Below are 22,349 nucleotides of genomic sequence, written 5' to 3'. Positions count from 1 at the left end.
TCTGTCCAGTTAGGCACATGACAGCAGGTACCAAAAATTGCAGCATTAGATTGTGTTGTTCCAAACTGACACAACTTAAGTAAAAAATACAAATTCCAATTTCTGAAAAAAATTAAACACAACTTCCCCTCCAATGCTGTTTAACCTTGTATGCATTCAGTTCCTTTCCAAAAAAGTCAACGACTACTTCCATAACCAGTAAGCCCATACTGATCTAATTTGTATTTCAATATATCTACAGGAAGCAAAGGATCAAAGTTCCTTTTTCTAAATGTGCTTAAGTTATCAAAATACTGATCACACTGCAGCATTTTATAATAATCAAACTTTATTGCTCAAAACTAATTGTCTGAAAAATACACATGTAGTACTCAAAGACCAAACACATAGGCTTATATGATTGTGCAGAAAAAAAAGCAAGCAGAGGCTCAGTGAAAATGAGGCTTTATAGTTGTACCAATTTAGCACTGGCATCAAGCAACTGCACCCAATACAATTCATACAGCAACCATTGTTACCTACTTGGGCAATAAGATTGATTTTTTTCCCACTTTCCCATCTCAGATACACATCAGAATACTGTAACTGAACGTTTTATTTGGTTAAGAACAGCATGGCTTCTTGCACTTCACGTTTCTTCCTGCGGAAAGTTAGGCAGCTATCACTTCCTGAATTTTGCTCTAGAACTAAAGTACAGTCTAGAGAATTAATAAGATATAATCATGCTTTTAAATACCTGGGTGTTACAAATGTATTTGTATAAAGCCTAACAGCATCACAGGGAAGTGGAAGTTTACATACAACAATTAATTTTATGCATAACAGTCTTCCCAAATTATCTGAGTACCCAACTACTTTGTCAGTTTTGTTTAATAAATATGTAAGAAAAAGCTGAATTACTGGTGTTTAAATAGGTAGCATCTGACTATTCACTGGAAGTCACAGTAAGTTTTCCATCAGTACCATAAAGATTTGAATGCACACTAATTTAACCCTTGAAGTCAATATACCACACTTTTGTCAAAAAGCACATAATATGCAAAGCACAACTGTAACTCCCAAAGGATGGAACAGTTCTTAAAAATACACTCCATCCCTATAAAAATACCCATCCTCCTCTGTATATAGAAGGGATAAAGAACAAATGTCAGTGACAAAAGCAGCAGCTGTTTTTATGCATTCATATAATCAAGATCTAAACCCTTACAGCCGATTACCTAGAAAACACACAAGAGTTACAAGACAAATTTAGGATACATCTTGAATCACACTGTAAGTGTTCATGCAGAAGCTGAAGTTAATGCAATGATCTATCCTCTATCACAGCAGCTCGTGCTTATGTGCAAATGCAAGACTGTTACACTCCAAACAATAGTAAACATTAAAACACAAGAATACTTCACAATGACAATAAACAGCAGTTAAGTTGTTTGTTCCAGCAGTTATTGCGCTATTTTCTGGACATCTCTCCAGTTAAAGGCTGCAGCAAGGTCTAATACCATCTTTTTTTGTTTGTTTTTGTTTAGAATGCATAATATATCTTCTAGGCTTTGGTTCACAATGAAATCTCTGGATGTTTTTATTAAGGGCAATGGTCACATTGTGATTCTGATAGTGGCAGACTGAGGTAATACAGCAATCCTCTTAAAAATAATGAAATCAAATTTTTAAGTGAGGCATCTATGTATATTCTGCAGGTAATCTGCAAAAACATTGACATTCTGATTTCAGAAAAATAAAGGATCTACAAGGGTGATTTGTCTTTTACAGTGCTGTCCAAGTAAAGTTTTTTTCTGCTGAAAACATAAGCTGAAGTAAACCCTATCTAATGCAGTAATACATTTAGGCATAGAAGATATAAGCCCTGTCTTTATGAAAAAAATAAAAAAACAGAGACAAACAGTAATTACTGCTTGTCAGTACTGCACCAATATTATACACCTTTCTTAAAAGATGGAAATTTATTAAAGCTATACTAAATTAAAAAAAAAAAAGCAGAGGCATTTTTTTTTTGTAGATAGGCCACTTCTTTAAATAATATTTTATGTATAGTCTTCCAAGTCTTCCAACTACCCGTATCCTGCTATAACAGGATTACAATTTGCAGAACTGAAAAGCTAAATATAATAAGGAACAGTGGGAGAATTCATATTTGCAGAGACCTCTGAGCATATCATTCAAATAGAAATGGGTAAGACTCCAGGACTCCCATTTAATCTCAAGCATTATATGCAACATAAGCTTGAGATAAAAATCAAAATCCATGTATTTCCAAAATAACAGGTATGATCTTAAAGGAGGTGTAGACAATACTGATGCCAATATTGTTAAAATCCAGTAGGCACAAAATTCATTATACTGCAGCACTCTATATGTAACATGGTATTAAACAATAAAATAAAATAGTAATAATAATAAAAAAACACAAACAACAAACTAAGAACATTCCCTTTCTCCCCTCCCTATCCCAAGCCCCCAGACCACTGTCCAGGTAAGTACCAGGAGCTGCAGCAATTAAAAACTGACCTCTTTCACTCCTACAGGAGTGTAAAATATACCAGTACAACTCTTGGGTAAATCATTGAAGCCCTACCACCAGCTTGGTTTTTATTCTCTTCTTTTATAAGAGACCAAAGAACCCACAAAAATGGTTCTAAGAGAAGACTTACTGCAATCACCCAGTAAACAACACCAAATGAAGAAAAAAAAACTCATAAAGCAGTGCTTTCACTACAGCCAAAACTGTTTCTTCTGTGCTTAATGTAATAAAGCCTCAGATGACATAGTGAGTACTGCCTGTTTTCTAAGATTGTATTTTATAGTAGTTGCATATTTGTGATTTTCCTATTTATCAGTAAAACTTGTTATGGTCTCATTCTACTCATTACTCTATGTCATATTCCAAATCTACATTCTAATTTTCATTGCAGAAGTTACATTTTCTTCAAAAACTAAAAATGTAATTAAAAATGTAAAAACAAAGCTTTTTAAAAAAACTAAATTGCTGCAGTTATTTCATATTTCTTGTAGTTGCTGTTATTACTCCTAATTTTTTCTTTTATTTTTTTTATTTTATGGTGCAAATTAAGACTTAAGTCAGGTGTATTCTGACTCCAATGAAATGAGAAACTTTTTATTGCTGGGAGAAGGGAGTGGAACATGTTTAAACACCATACTGGCAAAATATTTTCAGACTGCCAACCATGTTCGATTACATTTTGGCTCCAAGCTTTGAAAACAGTCTTTCAAATTGCAGTTTTCATTTAAATCTAATAAGTAGAGCCTTATTTTTCCCCTTTCAACTGATCTGTAAACTAACATAGGCTCTTTTCAGTTAACATAAATCCCAATGATTTTGAATATCCAGCCTGTTGCTCTTAACACTACCAGGTATACTTGTTCTTTTCAAGTAGTAAAAAATATCTGCATACTGTGATCTTGAATAACTAAGCCTGGCAGGAGACGAAATAACAGAACAAAACAAAATAAACAGCATTACTGGCCTAATCCTATGGCATTAGGAACATTGCTCATCATTTTCATGTATTTGTCACCAAAGTGTCTTATCAGTGCATATTATTATGTGCTGAAATGCAACAAAACTTTTCACAAAAATAGTTTTAGGCATGTTCATACAAGAAGATGTACATATATTTCTTTTATATATACATATATATGTATGTGTGTGTATATATATATAGTATCAGCTTTAACCTGTACATAGAAATTCTGAATTTCATCCTTAAAACACATCCATTTCAAACATGGATGGTTTTCAAGGAAAAAGTGCTTGCTTGAATTTATCCTGTGTGAACATGCCTGTCCTCTGTGCATTTGCCCAAGTAGAGATCTTTGTGATCAATCCTTTAAACGTACATATCTCAGAGGTATAAAAAAAAGAAAAAAGGAAAAAGTAATATTGCCCTGATGATGCAAAAAGAACAATGCATAACTGAAGCAGCTTGGATTTTAAAAGTTATCTTGCATTCTGCAGCAAACAGATTTTTAAATAGTTGTTGAAAATCTAGTTCCTCCATTTGTGTTATTGCTCCCCACTCGTGAATTTTTTCATTATACATCAACAGTACACAGAGGTTCACTACCAGGCTGAGCCGATTCTACTATTGTCATCTTGGGTTTCTTTCGTGTTTCCTCCTAAAAAAGATATAAAACAAAGCCCACCATAGAGTCACATCAACAATATAATAACAAAAAGCACTTCTAAAATGTTGCACAACTTTAGCCAAATTTGCATTAGTCTCTGTGAATAGCTAACTTGTTCTAATGTTAAAAACCATTTTATTGAAGTAAAATTAGGTCGTAAGCCCACCTCAAATAGAGGATGAAAGTCTCTCTAAAAGCATTCCTCCAAAAATAATAAAAACACTAGAAAAATCGAGTTTTGAGCAACTTTTCTTATCTGCGATATTGTAGAAAACAAGCAAAAATTCTACAAACAAGTGGTAAGTCTTACCTGTGGCATTCATCTCGTTTGTACATAAGTTTTAAAAAAGAGTAAAATAAGAGCTTATACTCACTCTTTCTTGTGCCAATTTTTTCATTTCTTCCTGTAACTTGTTTAGGATGTGCAGATTTGGCTTGTTCTTTTTGGCATACTGCTGAAGCTCTATCACACTTTTATCGGATGTCTCCTATTCAACAGAACCATAAGCAACAACAGATGAGCTTTTAAATATATAAACATATAAAAAGTTTTATGTAAAAGAAGTTTTATCTCTGATATTTATATTTCTTTAAGCAATAACATAGATTTACATGAATTACTTACACATTAAATAGGTTTTATATTTTCAGTCTAGAAAATACAGCATTAACAGAATTATCAATGAAAGCACTAATTTTATGTTTTAGCAATAGCAAGATATGAGAATCAATTCAGAAGAATTGAGAATTGCTCATCAAATGCATGCTGCCTTTACCATGGCAGGGAACAACAGGATTATGTTGAAATAAGATACCATTGAAGCTTTGCTGTAATTAAAAACAATCCACAAATATACAAAAGCAACAATACAATCACAAGGTAGATTACAATCAAAGAAAATAATCTTCACCTGTTTAACCATCTTGCTACTCTCTCTACCATACATACGCAAAAGAGAGCCCCAATTTTTCACATGTGGATGCAGCAGTTGAAGGATTTTCTGTGAAGCTAGTTGTTTCCCCACTCTTTTATTTTTGCCTGTAAATGTAATCATGAAAATGTGTCACATCAGCACTTCAAAGACTTAGATAAACACCGATGTTTACTTGTGTCACTCAAAACTGAGATACCAGAAAAAGAGTAGAAAAAGCATATAACATGCTAGGTAACTGAACAAATACCTGCAAAATGGATAAAAGAGAACAGGAGAAAAGGAAGATACTGGAGGCCATACTAAATACTGTACTTACACCAGCCTCGCACCGTGTGCTTGCCACAAGTCATGACGTATTCACTCTTCTGATTTTTACCAGGAATCACTTCAAATTTTATGGATGTGTCACCCATTCCATGGTTTCTTAAGCACAAACAAAAAGTCAATATCATACACTAAGTACAATTACAAATAACTGAACTAGTTACAGTTATCTTTGTCAATAATTGCTGTGGCATTAGATACAGTAATAAATTTTTAAGATATCAATGAATCGGTAGTTATTTCTTAGATCAGTAACTTGAATGAAGAGGCAACCATGTATAAAGGAATAACAAATACATTCACATCTTCCACAATTAAATCCTAGTCTCAGAAGCAAAAACAGTAAATATAAATTCAAGGAAGATACAATATTAACCAGTTCAGTCCGTATTAGCTATCTTATTAAGTGAGTGAAGTATGCTTGTTGTGCCAGCCCACAAGTGTCCTTAATTCACTAAGGAAAATTGTGGGTACCAGCATCCAAGCAAACAATGTGCCCTGACCCAAAGCACTTGAACACAACAGAATTTGTTCCTCATGCTGCAGCCTTACCTTTTAAGGCACTCATGGAGAATCTGATATGGAGACAAAAGTCCAGCTTTGCTGGTCAGTTCATATACCCGTGAGTCCTCAATACTGATATGGTTAAAATACTACAAAGGAATTAATAAAGGGTTATTGAATTTTTACATGCACAAAATTTTAATACTGTTCTAAATCCTTATCCTTCCCATATAGCTTTCAGCAGAGTAACAGAATCTGTTTAATAACTATTTTTAAATGCATAGTGGATCTTTACCCATGTCATTAAGATTGCCATTCCTAATCATGTTTGCAGACTTTTTTTTTTCTAAATCAACTCCAATTTTACATTAGAAAATCAGTCTTTATTTAATATATGTTTTTAAATCATCCTTCTTCCCTCAGGAAGAAGTTATCATATTTATCTCATTTTGAAATTCTACCTACCAAAATGATGTGTTTTAATAGAAGAAAACATAACAGCTATTGGAAGGTTTTGTTTTCCATTAAAAAAAAATGAAAAAAAATATCTGTTGTCTTCATGACCGTTTCAATATTACGAGGCACGCGCTACAGTTTTAATTTAAAGCAAGCATAAAACCAACTTATTTTCTGTATAGCCTGCTTTTTAAAAGAACATTCCTTTCAGGCTTATCACTGCTTTTTCCTTTCCTGTTGGTCTACAGTACACTGAATTGAAGGTTAACATATCACAGATGAACTAGCTATTTAATACATCCAATACCTGAAAACACAGCACACACTGTCCAATTCAAGAAACTATTCCTTTGAATTTTCTCAAATGTCACTGCTCAAAGTCAGAAACACGAGCTGTCTGATCTAGCAGTAAGAGCTTTCACAGCTAAATGAAACTAAATGAAGAAGTTTCAGAAGCCATGGCACATTTAGTTCTTACTTGGTCTTCTAAGATGATCACACAAAATCAGAGAGCATGTAGCTCTGAAATTTTCAAAGCCATAATTCAGGAAGCCAGGATAGTACAGGCCATCTAGTGTGCTAGAACATTTCAGGTCTTCAGCAAGTGATCTCATATTTCAATAAGGGGCTAACTCTCTTCATCAAAACAAATTCTCTGGTCACCTCCCATAGTAAAAATGTATTTTCATTGTCATAGGTCTTGTTATAAATAAAGAATTTCACATTTCTAACTGACTGAGCAAGCAAAGTTATGGATTTTCAAAGTTTCTCACACTGAAGGTATAATGTTTTTAAACACAGAGACTCCAATAACCACATCCATCAGGCAAGAAGAGGTCAGTACCTCAAGTTCTTCACTGTCTTTGGGCTTCTCCTCAGAGGTCTGTTTAACAAAGTCAGGAATAAGGATTTCCAGTGTAGCTCGAGCTGCAGAAAATGATTTAATGTCTCAATTACCTTTATCTTAAACAATGATTATAAACAACAGCAGCAGAATGAAACACTCTTTAGGCAAGCCTCACATCTCTCCTAGAAATCACCGCCTATCTTAGAAAGAAACTTAACAGGTAAAATGAGCAACTTCTTACCACAACAAGTATATTCACTTGAACAACTATATTGTTTTTTCTTAAAGAAGTGTAAATTGATATAATGAAAAACTTACAACTATTAAACTGTACCTAAGAAAAACCTGATTTTGCAAATGCATTAAAAAGGGGGGGGAGGGGGGAGGGAGTCTCACATCAAGTAATGTGTCCTTGGAAAGAAAAATTAAAGGCATGTTATCACCCCATAGTTGTTACAGCAGAATTCTACAATTGCACCACTAGAGCAGTCAGAGTTTGCCTGAATTATCACAATGAAATTTCTTTTTTCACGCACAAAAAGTCGTGTGCTGTATTTTGATGTTTTAGCTACGCTGACAAATTTCACAAAAGCTCCAAGTACCACACATATATTATAGATCTCTAAATTTTAGAAAGTTACTTTTTCTTGACCTCTGTGCTAAACACATTCCAATCTGGAGATCAGGAAGAAGTTCTAATGTGCAAGACACATGCTCATCTAGGTATTCATTATATACACATTAAGTACAGAGTTAAATGGTTAGAACTGTGACTAATTAGATTTAAACCATTAATGGTGAGAATTACTTGCAAATCAGTATAAATAACATATTTCAGTGCAATTGTTTTATTATCAGAAAGAGATCCAAACCAACCAACCACTTGAAGGTTTTCTATTTGTTTTTGTTCTTAAAAGAGGGCAAACACTTAAAATTTGCTAAAAATCCATGAGTCAGGTGTTTGTATAGCAGACAACAGTATAAAGAAAACACATACTCATTGGTCTGATAATTAGAAACAGATGTGATTACAGCTAATCAGTATAAATCAGTAGTTTATACATAAATTAGCTTCTGAAGATTCTCCATGGTTTTCTCTCCCAGTGAACTGTTGAACCTTGGAATGGCAAAAGTCTCTACAACAGTATTTCTTTTAATAAGACGACATGAATGGACATGTAGCTGTTAACAAAATTACTCCTACTTACTATTGCAAATACGTCATCTTCAAAGCAGAAATGAGAACAGATAAACAATTCACCAGTTGGTATTAAGAAAGAAAAGTATATTACCAGCTTTATTCTTGGCAAGTTTTTTGCTGCTGGCAGTTCCTGCCCCATAAGTTACTCCATCAATAATCACTGAGGCTCCAAAAGGCTCACTTGGGTTCTCTGAAAATGAAGGATGAGCAAAAATGAAAGCTTTTCAGGACTCCCAATGCAAAGACAGTCGTGAACATGAAATATCGCCATTGTCAAGATTTGTTTTCTTTCATTTCAATAGGGAGGAATATTGTTTACTCTTCAGAACAACTGAAGCATATGAAAACTTATGAGTTTCCCAGTAACAGAGACCTACCACCATGTACATCATTCTTCCAAGTGAGAAAATCCTATGTTTTAAAATATCATTTAAAATCTGCCAGAATTCAAATGTTAAATTCAAAGTTTTTGTTTGTTTGTTTTTTCTTCTTTTTTTCCCCCACCACTAGCACAGTGTAAATGCAAGAGCTACACATTATGGTATTAAAAACTCAATTACATTATGAACACACTTATAAGAAAAATGTAACTGAAAAATTATAGCTTCCACTCTAAACTAAGGCATCTGACTTTATTTCTTGGATACAAATACATAATTCCTCTTATATATTTAACATCAATTCATACATATACAAGTTTCTTAGGATGACTGGATTTATTATGAACCTCCATGGCATAACAATAATCATAAAAAAAAGTACAGGTTATTGTATGTTAACTCTATATATCTAAAATAAAGTTATGATGCAAGTAAGTTACTCCAATCCAGAATCACTTAGTCATATTTTTCTAAGCAAAAACCCATACACATTTTAAAACATAAAAGGCCCATATCCGTGTCTGAGATATACAGAAAGCATTTCCTAGCTAGAATTTGGCTCACTGTAGAGTTTCAATACACTCCCAAGGAAAACTATCCATTGATTGAATTTATTTTACTATGAAGATATTCAAGCACGAGAGAAGCTTTTCAAAACAGCATCGTGGTCAATAAAAACTTAAGACTTACCACATTCAAAGAAATTGTAAACAGGGCGAACCTTTAGGACTCGTTGCATATATTCATGCAGTATGCAAACTTCAGACTTCCCATTGGGATTAATGACAAATTCTACAAAAAAGAGGGGTGAGGAAAACAACAATTAGTTTCAGTCTTTAAAAAGAAAATTACTACTACAAACTAATAAATAAATTGCAAACTGCAAGGGAGAAGTGCCTGCTCATTTCCCTACATACACGTATCACCTTAAAGTATGTACACTGGAAATGACAAGTATTTGGCAAACTAATTTTTAAGGTGGTATTTTAAATGAGCTCATCTATATTTTAATGTACCGCATGCAACACTAGCATTACATGGTCAGCAATATGTTTTTTTTGTCGTTGTTTTGTTTGTTTTTTAACTAGTCTGTATAGCAATATTTTATAGTACTTTAACAACCGCTGGTAACTTAAATCTTGTGAAGGAAAAATCACGGACTTCAGAACATGTAAGTAAATGCTGACAATATGTACAATGGAAGTTAGACAAATTCTTAGAATTCTCTTTTGCAGCCATCATAGAATTAAAATGAGTTTTAATAAAACCTGTAATAAATAGTATGCATTATGGACCATGTTTAAAAACATAAAGAAGAGTTCTCACCTTTTAGCTCAAGCTTAGTTTTTGTTGACAAAACACTTGAGTTTTACAAATGTTTCTTTACTCAACAGTTTAGAAAAAATAAATACACCAGATCATCCTTTAAGCACTACTTTTATACTGTATATTTTTTCCCACCATGGGAAAACATAATATAAATAGTATAAATAGATATTGAGATGTAGAAGCTTTTTTTTTTTAAAAAAAAAAATAATAGTTAACAAAGCAAAATAAATTAAAAAAAACAACAAGCAACTCTCAATGAATAATCATAGATTAAATTTTAACTGCATCTCCCTGTAACAGGGAATGGTTACTTTTTATTTTACAGGTTTTAATTTGGAGCAATCTGACACTTGTAATCAGTCCCTAATTTGGGATTGATTAGAACTGGTATAGAACTGAAAAGACAGCAGCAACCAGAGATTGGGTAGGATGGTGTTCAATAACCCTCAATATTAACAAACAGCTGAAGTTAGTAACCAGCTATTGGGACTGAAGCCTTAAATAAAAATGTTGATAGCATTTTTCCTTTATTTTTTTTATATGATGGAACCAAGGATGCAAAATTCTGAAACAAGAAACAAATAGATTCATTACAGATTTTTTTTTCCCCCCAAGTCAAGCTTGGAACTGCCTTTAACATCAAACATTTGAACTCTAGGTAGATTAACTAACCTTTCTTTGTAGGTGCATCTTGCACAGACAAGGTAATGAGTTTCTGATTGGCAGGCAGAATAGGCCGCTCAGATTCTGCCTGCTTCCGCTTCATTTCACGATTGAATTGCCGTCTCTCAGCCCAGGTTCTGAATTTTTTTACGGTAACTTGTTCAAAGTCAAAACGTTTCTCAAGATAATGTCTAAAATCTTCCAGATCTAAGAAACACATGCGAGTTACTCTCAATACTTGACCACTGAACAAGGAATAAATTCACTATTTCCACTGTTTTAAACACATAATTATTGGTTTTAGTCTAGGAGCAAAAATAGTAGCTTTAGTTCACAAGGTTAAGATACTATTTTACACTAACGAAGTAAACTACAAGTTCCCTCATTACTATATCAAATGCACAATGTTTGTGCAAACTGGAAAGCAAACAAAAAAAGCTGTGTTTTTTCTGTCACCAGAAGATTTTCCTCATGTAACACCCAGTATATTATCCAACAAAGTACTGCTAGTAGTTCTACATCATCACTTATCCACCTTCTCATTACCTGATGCAGAGTATCCACTATCATTACTCAAAGCAAGGTATCCACTAAGTAACAGTAGTTTGCTACTAACCTCAGTTTCCTGAAGCCAATACTGACTATTGCTGCCTATTTATTCAACTATGAATCATGGAATGCTATATAACAATACTCTGTGAGCTCCACGAGTATTGTGCTGGCTTCTAAGTAAAATTTAACACATTCATTTTTATGTAAAGAGTAGTAAAAGACAATCCTCCACTGGAGTGTAACTACTCCTTTCTAGGGCATTTCTGCAGATCTAATCTCCAAAAATAAGATGGAGTAGCATTCCAAGATGTTAATGAACAAAAAAAAAAAGCTGATGACATTGTCTCCTTCCACAAGGAATTACAAATGCAAGTTATGTTTATATTTTACCACTCACATTTTCAGTAATATAGAACAGATCCTATTTAAAGAGAGAGTGTGTGTTCACTGGTTTTAGTTTTGCTACTAGGTATTGATGATTTATTAGACTTTTAAAATCTTTTGACATGGTTTTTGGAATCAACAGGACACATGTAATGCCATGTTTTGTGTTTCTGAATACAACAAATATTCCATACCAGTATTGTAAGCAGCACTAATTGACGTGGGTGGTATTTTCAGGTACATAGTTGTAAGTGGCACACAAGCGTTCTGTCCAAGTTCCTCTCTAAGTCTGGCAGCAAAGGTAGCATGAATTCTTTTTAGACAGTTTTTTGAATAAAACCTATTAGACTTGCATAAGTAACATACTGAAGCATCAAAGCCCTTATCTGAATGCAACTTTGTGTAACTTATTCTGTGCAAACAAGCAAAACGTATCATTTATCTTAAGAGACTATATTGAAAAAAGATAAAATTCAGCCAATGCAAACACTGTATAGAAAAGCTACTTCATGCAAAAAGACACAAACATACTTCACAGCACTAATTTATATGTACAGATTGATGTAACTGATTCTAAGACTGAGATACAAGTTCACAGGTCTGCATCACCCAAATTTTCCATAGTATTGCATAAAACTTGCATATAGACTCTCAGAAGTCTTCAGCTGAAATTCCCAGCATGTGTTTCCACTTATTACAATCAAAATTGATTTGTAAGACTGGATCTACTTTTCTAAGTCTCTGCATAAGAAAAAACTATGGAAAGACAACTTACCACTTGCTCACAGGTAACATAGTATGCCGTTGTCAAGTCAGGAATAAAGCACAAGTGTCCCAAATGCCATTACCCCAATACCAGCCCAGAAGAGAGTCCACTTCCCACACATACCTACAGATTCATCTTTACACACTTCAACTTTGGCCTTAACTTGTCCCAAGGCTCCTTGTGCTGCATCTCCCCCTGAGGGGTCTTTGTCATCTAAAGGCCCAGAATCAGCAGCAGTGGAATCTGGTTCTTCTGTTTGGCAGTCCAGTTCTGAAGATTTATCTATGTGCTTTATGGGTGATACTTCCCCATTTGGGGTTATGTCATTATTTTGTTCCCTTTCCTCATTTTCCTTCATTTTTTTATAATGCAAGCAGGGAATGCTACTAAGGGGAGGATCATGTTTCTGCAAATGTAAAATAACACAGGTTTCAGTACCTCAGGACAATCAAAAGCAAAACCAAAACTCAACACCAAAAAAAGGCAATCAAGATTGAAGCTAATTTTAGTTAGTCTAAGCTGAAGCTGCTCTTTAGTTAGCAATTTTATCCTAGGCAAGACCATAGCATGCCTGTTACAGTGGTTTCTTGGCACTGCGAAACACTGACAGTAACCTTCAAAGCGTGTTTCCCATTTTAAGTCCAAACTATGTTCTGCTCAATTACAAGCAAATACTACATGCTTTCATAAAATCCATTGACCTTTCTTGGGGTTTAAGTCTATGATATTAAATCAACTCTCTGCAGATTCGTTTGGTGTATGAAAATCACGTGCCTGCTTCTGTACAGATAGACCATGAAACACATCTCAGGCTTATTTTCTGGCTACAAATAAACAAACTGAACATATTTCGTAGTGGAATAAAAACAACATTTTGCAGCCATATTCCAGAACAAAGATGGCACAAAATAAGATCATCTCATTCACTTTAACTTCTCAAGCTCATTGCAAAAAATGGAAAAACAAACCACCATAAGATCATACTTTAGAAACAGAGTTTATTTTTGAAGTACCATAATTCTCACACTGGAAGCAAGCCTGCCAAAGCAGAAAAATATTCAACTGTTTACAAGAACACGCCTCATTTTTAAAATCTTGGTACGTAAGTAATTGACAGTTCTTACCCTTATGCTTCCTGTTCCCAAGAAATAAGGTCTAGACCAGGTGACAACTCTAGATTCTCTGTGCAGATATACAGGAATGCCTGAGTTATGGAATGTCATGATCCATCCATCTGGCAAAGGTTCTGTAGGAGGGCGGCCACGACCTTTAAAGCAAAGAATAATTTTAGACTTGAATAGACAGCTTAGAAGAACAGAAAAATAAGCAACGTTTTCCTTTTTATTGCTTTCTCTATCTCAAAGCATAAAATGACACTGAAACAAGAATAAAAAAGTTTTGTAGAAAGATTTTGTTTTGCTTTAATAAGAAGGTATATGCTTCTAGCCCACGTTAAATCCTGCCAAATTACATACTCCATTATATTTTCAAATGAAAAGCAGTAGCAGCACTGATTTTTACACAGACTGATTTGTTCATTTCATCAGTGAACTTCCACCTCAGTCTTCTTTATGTCAATATATCAACACAAGCACCAACACATGCAGTGAAAAAGCTGCACTTGCTTTTGAAACATCTTCAGTGTAATCTTCTACCTTTCTCAAACACTCAAGGGATAGGTGGTTAACTCCTATTTCAGCATCTCAATACTCTATTTCAATGCATCTTCTTTGATAGCTGCAGAGAGCTATTTAAGAATCAGTTTGAAACATATGTTAAAAAATATTTAAAAATATATATAAGTACAATACCAACCAGAATGAAGTCTTCAAGCCTATATACTTACATATCTTAGCCATCAAAAATATTACTTTTTACATAAAACATGACTGAAATTTGGGTACAATAAGCCAATATGAGGACCCACACAGCAAAAAAAATAATTCTGCAATAAAATGGTTATGCTCACATTCAAGGGAATACATGGTTTTACTCATTTTTACTCCAGAAATTAGAGAATGGTCACACTCCTTTCTACATCAGAAATCATGAGAACAGACCCCTCTTAGCAGAGAGCTTCCTGGCAATCCTGTATTAATACGAAGCTTTGGAGGGAAGAACCATTCGGTTTCTTATTTCAGAATACAGTGAAGCTGTAACACACTCCCCCCTGGAGCAGGTTCACAGCTTAATTCTAATTCCAACTATTTTCAGTTACATTGTTCTGGATTGATTTGCATTCTCAGCTCTTTTCTATTACTAAGTTTGTAACACATGATGAACCTTGAAAAACTTAACTCACTGACTTTTGTAATAGTTCTAACCAGTACTGCATGCACAAAGACTTCACATACAACAATTTCAGCAACAGAAATAACCTAACTGAAGTAGGAAGAATCCCACATCAGTTCTCACTTATTTCAGAGAGAAAAAAAGATCCTTGTTTACCTCCTCAGTGCTGAGCTAACATTCTTCCTAGTTTTCCACCCACCCACGCACCAAAACACATTCATGTTACATATAACATAGGAAGATAAGTACCACCCTGAAACATCAGCTTTACTCTATAGGAATATGAAAATTACATCCTACAGTAAGAAGCCTTCGATCAATAAAACTGTGTAACATATCCACTATCTGACCAGAATTGCTATCCTAAACTTTGCTTGTGTATTTTTGTTCTGCATACATAAGCCACACAAAGATTTACAGGTAATTAAAGAACGTTAACTTACTTTTAAGTACAGTTTTAATTTTGGTCATCATTGGCTGCACGCTTGTTTCTCCATCAGACTGGTGATCGCTTTCACCACCATATTTCTCATTTTCTAGTCTCCTTGTTTTGGGTGCACGAAGACCCTCTTCCAGTAGAGCATCCACATCATTATCAAAGTCATCCTGAAAGAAATGTCATCAGATACTATCCTCCTGGGGCCTACTAACTTCCCTTTCCCCTTGAAAAGAAAAGATATACGTTATCTCTACGTTATTCCATACAGAGAGAAACTAGACATTTCCAATGATCCCAGTAAAGACTGAAAAACAAGAAAATAAGTTTTCATAAGTGAGCATTGGCATTTTTCACAATAAAGTGATCTGCAATTGCATAAGAAGCCTTTTTAATGTTATTTTAAAACATTATAGAAGACACCAAACAACTCAAATATTTTATCAAGATAATTTAAAAAGTTTTGGCAAAGTTCTGTTCTTTGAGAATTTCGCATTTCTACTCAAGAAGTGCATATTTTTAGAAGAGGTTATCTCCAGTGAGTATCTTTGCATGTATTTTTCTAGCTACCTGGAACCCTCTTGCCCATCAAAGATGTGCATTTACTTACCTCATATGAGTAATTCAAGGTTTCTTCATCCACTTTATCCCTTTGAACGATTGCCTTAGATGTGAACCCTCCGCCTTCTTCATCTATTTCCATCAAGTTGTCCGTAAAATCTTCTAGCTCATCCAGAACTGCATATTCTACTCTCTTTTCCTGATCAACATCATTTTCATCATCCTTCTTGTCGTCATTTTCACCCCCTATTCCTACAGCTTTCCCATTACTACCACCAAAAGGACAAACATGCAAATCCCCATTGACATTATTAATACCAAAATCTGCATCTGCCTTATAATCCTGCTCAATTCCAGTGTAAAGAACTTTCCTATCTTTGCTTTTGCAGCTTTCTGTAAAGCTAACGCTAATCTTTACATCTTTAAGCAACTTAAGATCTGGGGTGAACTTTCGAACTGAAGGTGCATGACGAGCAGTTCTTGGGCTTTGGTCACTATTGTTAGGGTCTATTATAAGACGACTTTTGTAGCAGGCAGATCCCTTTGTGAGAAGCTGAGTTCTGCAGATACTGTGCGTGTCCCCAGCAGGGGTATCTGACTGTCCATCACCACCAGAGCCAACGTCCATTACCTCTGCGTCACTGGACGTTTGCAGGGGAGGTGGTGGAGGCTGTTCGTTAGGCGGCAGAGGTGGGGGACAAGTGTGATTCTCCACATTCATTTCTCTTGCAGGTTCTTTAGGGAGGGGTGGTACATTTTCATATTTCTCCATTTTTAAAACTGCAAAACTACTGTTTAAAAAAGAAACAATGCTTTAAATAAATGTTTATATCTATATTCCTAACATGCATAAGTCCATCAAGATTGGTTTATCATGTTCTATTCAATATGCAACACTGATGATTCAGTTAAGCTGACTACATTGTTCTTTTCATTAATGTAGACAGCTTTCAGAATCACTGTCTCAATTATTGGAAATCACAATGCATTCAGCTTAAATAGCTGAAGACTAAGACTGCATCTTCACTGGACAAACAGGTCTCCCTTTCTTCTTTCAACCTACAAGAAGAAAAAAAAAGATATTTGTTACAAAAACAAAATGGAAACATTATCCCAGGCAAAAAAAAAAAAAAGAAAAGCAACTCCTTCCCATACTAATTTCAAGTAGGAAAAAAAGTAACATTTTCCAGTGGAAAAAAAAAAAGTGAGGTATCTTGATACTATTCTGAATGAGGCTGAAATGAGGTTGTTTTTACAATTTTCAACTTTTTGATCTGTACGCCAGCACAAGAATGTGCTAACACAGAGTTGTCTGTATAAACTGTTGACCATCTCTGCTTGTTTAACAAGCGGGGTATTAAACATTGCTTTTGCAAGGGCCAGACTAAAAACCACGCGTTTTAAATAACGGGAGAATTCCCCTAAATAACCTGGTATTCAAGCCATACTTACCAACACAGCAGAAAGGATAATTAACATACTTTAAGACAATCCGAAAAACTGACAAGCTTTTAACATCTATGGTCTTGCAAGATACATGGCTTTTTGAAACTTTAGGGTGTTTTTAAACCTTGCTTCAAGTTTTAACAGGGTATCTCCTGATTTACTAAAAGTTCATGCAAAAACAATCTCTAGATGGGGAGATATGAAGCTTTTCATCCTCTACTCCATACTGGAGTACATATATGGGAGCATATATTTGTTATGTCTGAGGAATTTAGGCCTAGATACAGTGTTAAAATACAAATTAATTCTAGCAGCCAATGTTTTTTGTAACTCATCCTGGCAAAGACATTCAATTGTTTTAGGTTAGTTGCATGGTTTATTTTATTTTTTCTCTCTCCATTAAATGGGTTCCTTTTAAAATGGTTATGATGGATTCTTCAGTTAAAATTTAGTCATCTGTGCAGGACTATAAGCACATGAGAAAAGGAAGTGGACGTTTCATTGTCATTTCTTACCTGATATTTTGGTTCCTCCAAGTCCCCCTGAGCTACCCCAAACTGAGTTTAAATCTTCCTACCAGCTAGAAATAAACTAGTGTTGCTCTGCCTAAGACAACCGTCTGAAACTGCTCTGATCAAACCATTTCCAGGTAGCAGAGACATTCTGCCCAAACATTCTAGGGTCGTCATATAACATTTGAAAACAACCAGGCAGAACATCTGGGTTGTCATGAGGGACTTTGAAAAGCCAAATACAATTCTCCAGCGTATCTCTACACCAATCCAGACAGAACAAATTTCGACAGCAAAGTTCAAACACCAACTAGGGCAAGGCAGGAAGCTAGGTATCAACAGTTATGATAGGTTTGATTCAAATTCAACAGCATACAGAAACCACCTACCTGGAAGCTGGAAGAAAGCAAAGCATACATGAGCTCAAACTCTTATTTTACTGATTTGGCAATAGAAGAGTTTTGCTGAGGAAGCAGAATGGGGGGGGGGGCGGGGCGGGCATAATATACTCAAAATTGTGATACATTTACAACATTGAGCTTGACATGCATTGTAGACTTACTAAGGAAGAAGGCTCCTTCTTGATAAAAGCTATAAATAAGCCCAACTTCTCCAATATAAAGATACTACCTTCTAGAATGAAAACAGCTCGCTCACCAGTAAGACAGGCATTCTATGAATTTAGAACCATTCCATCCTAAAAGATGATCATACAATCACCACAGAAGTGACCAATTCTTTCTTTCAAAAGGTTCTGAAACACCTCATGTTGCACAGAATACCTCCGGAAATATATTTATCTTTTCTAATATCTTTCCTCATCCTTAAATAAAAAAAAAAAGAAGCATGGCAAAGGACAAATTCATAGGTTTTCTCTATAATAATCCATTAGTGTCTTCATTGTTAACTCTGAATAAGGAGTCAAACATCACAGTAGAAGTTCAGCAAACCCTAGAAATTAAATACCTAAGAAGTCTTAATTTTTTGAAGACTCTCGAAAAGAGTAAGCTGAAATAATATATACAAATATAATCTTAAAGCTGGTGTTCTAGAATCTGACAGAGCTAACTTCCCACATGATCAATGAGCTACCTTGTCCAACCAGAAAAACTATCTATGACCAGTCATAAGACAGGATCATACATACAGTTTGCCCATCCCTGGTACACATCCTACTCCTACTCTAAAGACTGTTTGGACACTACCAATGTCAAAACATGAGAAAATTATCTTTACCTACCTAGCTTGCTTTGGCAGTCCTCTCACACTGCACCTCTGCTCTGTGCAGAAAAGGTGTCTTGTTATTATATTCAAGCACTATTCACAAGGCCCTTCCCTTCTTGTTGGCCTTGAAGCAATGAATAGCATACCGAATCACTGCCAGGGATTGTCTACCAGTCAGCACACACGCTGTGGCCAGAAGTAGTACTAGATCAAGATGGGTTTCAACTAGCGTTTGTATTCCTGGCCATAGAACTGCTGCATCCCTAGGGTAAGGTAACAGAGTCTGGCAGCTCTACAGTTACAACAGGCTACAATACCTTCCTCTAACCTAGAAAAAAAGATAAAACAAGCAAACAGGAAGAAGCAGAGTTAGACGGGTCTAATTCCTACCTACTTTCTTGCAAACTTATAGTATGTCTTTTATGTTAGAGACTGAAAAAAAACAACACACAAACCAAACCAAAAAAGCCAACACCAGTAAGGATTTTCCCTCAGATATCAGGTGTTTTAAAAGAAAGTGAAAGGGGAGTAAACCACAAAAGGATGAGTTACATGAGCCTGAAGGTCAGAAACAGCCAAGTGGACCTCAGATAAGGCAACCAAACAACCAAGTCTGAGCACACTAGGTTACCTAGTACTAGAACACCACAAAATAGCTCACCTATTTCCATGCTTAATTAACTTGCTCTGAAAAAACACATTTTATTCTCCAAGGCTCTACCACATGCCATCAACTGTTTCCATAAGAAATCCTTAAAAAGACACGGGACGTTATGGCCAGCTACACCAGTTGGTACAACACACTGAAGCAGCTCTGGATGAAATGCAGGAAACATGAAGGCACAGCTGATATTCTGCAGATCACCAATAAATGGACATGTCACATTTTTTGATTACCTTTTTATTTTTCCAGATCATTTGAAAAGGTTTTATAGCAAAACCAAACTCAAGGAAATAGATACGTGGTCAACGTTTAAATGTTACAAAGCAAGGTGCTTAAGTCCCAGCAAAAGCAGTATGCTGCAAATACTTGTCATGGCTTGGTTATGCTGTAGTTGTTCTTCAAAAGCAGAAAGAAAAAAATAAAACCAGCCAACTTCTATGTTTAATAAGTACGATGCCTATTCTCTCAATCAGTACAGACAGATCATAACAAAAGGTGCACAGGAAAAAGGGCATCTCTGTTTTCAAAGAGAAAAACAGAACGTTAACATTTGTAACCAGCACTGCCCAAACCGGGAAGAACTCCCTGCTGCTGTGCTGTTCTGGGCAGTCCTAGAAGCAATTTTCTAAAGAAATTGGTTTCATTGTCAGAAACTGCTCACTTCACATTTAACGGGCCCCAAAAAGAAGACTGGCTCTGAACAAACCTTCCTGATTTGCCACCCAAACATAAAAGCTTCATCCTCATCCTCTGGCTCCAAATGGCAAGCCTGCAGAGCACAAGTTATAAGGCAATGACCACACTTAAAGATCTGCTCAGCTTTAACCCTTCTCAAAGCAATTCCTCACTCACAATCACTTTTTTTACATTATCTCTAAATATTTAGTTTTTGTGCATACAGCCAAAAATAAGTTTAATCTTATTAATTAGGAACTGTTAAAGAAAAACAAAGTCAGGAAACTGAACTCTTTACTTCCAGCAAACCAGCATAGAAGTATGAAAATCAAAATATTCAGTAAGCCACTGCTACATGTAAGAAGTCCTCTCTTCCTAATTATCAACTTCAGCATAGAAAAATTCTGAAGAAAACAACCATTTTGCGTAAGTCATCAATGTCGTTTCAGAGAAGTCAGTCTAGTGCCCAGTCATAACGATTGATGGCACATACAGCCAAGGCTAAAGAACTTCTGCAGTTTAACCCATTCCAGAACGAGCAGAGTACACAGGTTGGGAAAGGCACCGTCAGAAACAGCAGAGCAAATGCTGCTTTGATAGCTTAACACATTTTCTGGCAGAGTTTAGACGGTTTCAATTAACTGTGTGAAAGAGGAAGGAATTTTAATAAAAGTCTGCAATTCAGGGCTTAGGAAGAAGGGGAAAAAACATTCGTGTTATGAATGGCTTTAGCTGTAAAGAACAGAATTAGGAACTAAAATCCCCTCGCGCCTTCTCAAAAAGCCACGTAGCAATCCAAGGAAGGTGCCCAGAAGAACCAGCGCGCTCTCTGCTCGCCCAGAATTTATCACGGGCTCACCCCAATGATCCCAGCAGCACGGGCCCACCCCACCGCCCCTGCCTCCCTCACCCCCGCCCCATCCAGCAGGGCGCACCCCTCGGCCCGGCAGGGCACGGAGAGCCACGGGAAGCGCCCGGCTTCCGAGGGCAGCAGCGAGCAGGAGAGGAAGCGGGGAGCAAAGGGAGCAAAGTTACTTGCGGGGCCGGAGCCCGGCACAGGCCGCCCCAGGTGGCTGAGGGACGGCCCCGGCCGCGTAGCGCCCCGCGGGGCCCCGCCGCCGCCCGCCCTCAGGGTCCCGGAGCCTCAGGAGGCGGCCGAGCAGCGGCCGGGCCGGGGGGAGGCGGGCAGGAAGCGAGGCAGCGCCTCGGGCGCCACCCGCCCGCGGAGAGCGGCCCGGCGGGCACCAACGGGGTCCCGCCCGCACCCACCTGGGCCATGCCGGGACGGGCCGAGGGGAGGGGGCAGAGGGGGGGCGCCGAGCAGCGGCCGCCTCACGGAAGCCGCCCCCCGCGCCGCGCCGTCGCCGCCGCCATCTTTAAACGCCTGCTCCCAGGGGCTCCGCTCCGCGCAGGCGGGACTCGGCGCTCCGAAAGCCAATCGCGTTGCCGCTCTCATGCGTGACGGGTTTGAAATGGGAGCGGCCATTGGGGGAGCGCCGGGCACGTTAAGTAGGTCGGCCAATAGCGAGGCGGAGGGCATACGCCCTCACAGTATCAGACCAATGGCAGGGAGGAGGGGGCGGGCCCGAGGCGGAGGGCGGGTTCCTTTGTCCGGGCCCGGGAAGGGCCGGCCCCGAGGGGGGAGAGGGCGCCACACGCGGCCCGGGCCCGGCCCCTCCGCGCTGCCCGCGGCCTGAACGGGGGCAGAGCCTTGTGCAGGGCTGCCGGCGGCTGCTGCCCGCCATAACCTGACGGGAGAACACTGCCCTCCCTTCCCACAGCCCCCTGCCCAGAAATACAGAGCTACACTAACTGTGTGATGCACCTACACTTGAGACTGAGAGAATGGGCAAAATACTGCATATCACTAGAGGATACTGTTATAAACGAAGTCTCAACTCAATCTGACTTTTGTAATATATATCAAACAAATATTTATAAAAGGTATAAAAGGCACGTAAACAGCGCTGGGTGTGCGGGGGAGTCTACACGCCACCAACACACACACACACACACATCAAACATTCTAAAAAT

The 22,349-nt window shown here is 37.0% G+C and overlaps 1 protein-coding gene across 1 annotated transcript; it reads right to left on the bottom strand.

The window, feature by feature from the left end:
* Window positions 1-310: 310 nt before the first annotated feature.
* Window positions 311-21,718, bottom strand: DGCR8 (DGCR8 microprocessor complex subunit). Its single transcript, XM_027470246.3, has 14 exons — window positions 21,585-21,718; window positions 15,844-16,853; window positions 15,241-15,403; window positions 13,630-13,772; window positions 12,629-12,911; window positions 10,813-11,010; window positions 9,502-9,603; window positions 8,523-8,621; window positions 7,228-7,310; window positions 5,976-6,076; window positions 5,416-5,522; window positions 5,076-5,203; window positions 4,539-4,652; window positions 311-4,155 (listed from the first exon to the last, which is right to left on the bottom strand). Exons 2-14 carry the CDS (start codon window positions 16,564-16,566, stop codon window positions 4,072-4,074), a joined length of 2,328 nt encoding a protein of 775 aa, XP_027326047.1. The 5' UTR covers window positions 16,567-16,853; window positions 21,585-21,718; the 3' UTR covers window positions 311-4,071.
* Window positions 21,719-22,349: the final 631 nt, after the last annotated feature.

This window comes from Anas platyrhynchos, chromosome 16 (genome assembly GCF_047663525.1).
Source record: "Anas platyrhynchos isolate ZD024472 breed Pekin duck chromosome 16, IASCAAS_PekinDuck_T2T, whole genome shotgun sequence".
Taxonomy (NCBI): domain Eukaryota; kingdom Metazoa; phylum Chordata; class Aves; order Anseriformes; family Anatidae; genus Anas; species Anas platyrhynchos.
The sequence above is the reverse complement of the archived record's forward strand: the minus strand, read 5'-3'. Positions and strand labels throughout refer to the sequence as shown.

Excerpts from the sequence above, each read along its gene's own strand:
- DGCR8 (XM_027470246.3), bottom strand. The coding sequence starts at position 16,566 with ATGGAGAAATATGAAAATGTACCACCCCTCCCTAAAGAACCTGCAAGA. Across the intron at positions 11,011-12,628 it reads GTGTAAAGATGAATCTGTAG|ATCTGGAAGATTTTAGACAT; the intron begins GTATGTGTGGGA and ends TGTGTTTCTTAG. Across the intron at positions 5,204-5,415 it reads GCACACGGTGCGAGGCTGGT|GCAAAAATAAAAGAGTGGGG; the intron begins GTAAGTACAGTA and ends TTACATTTACAG.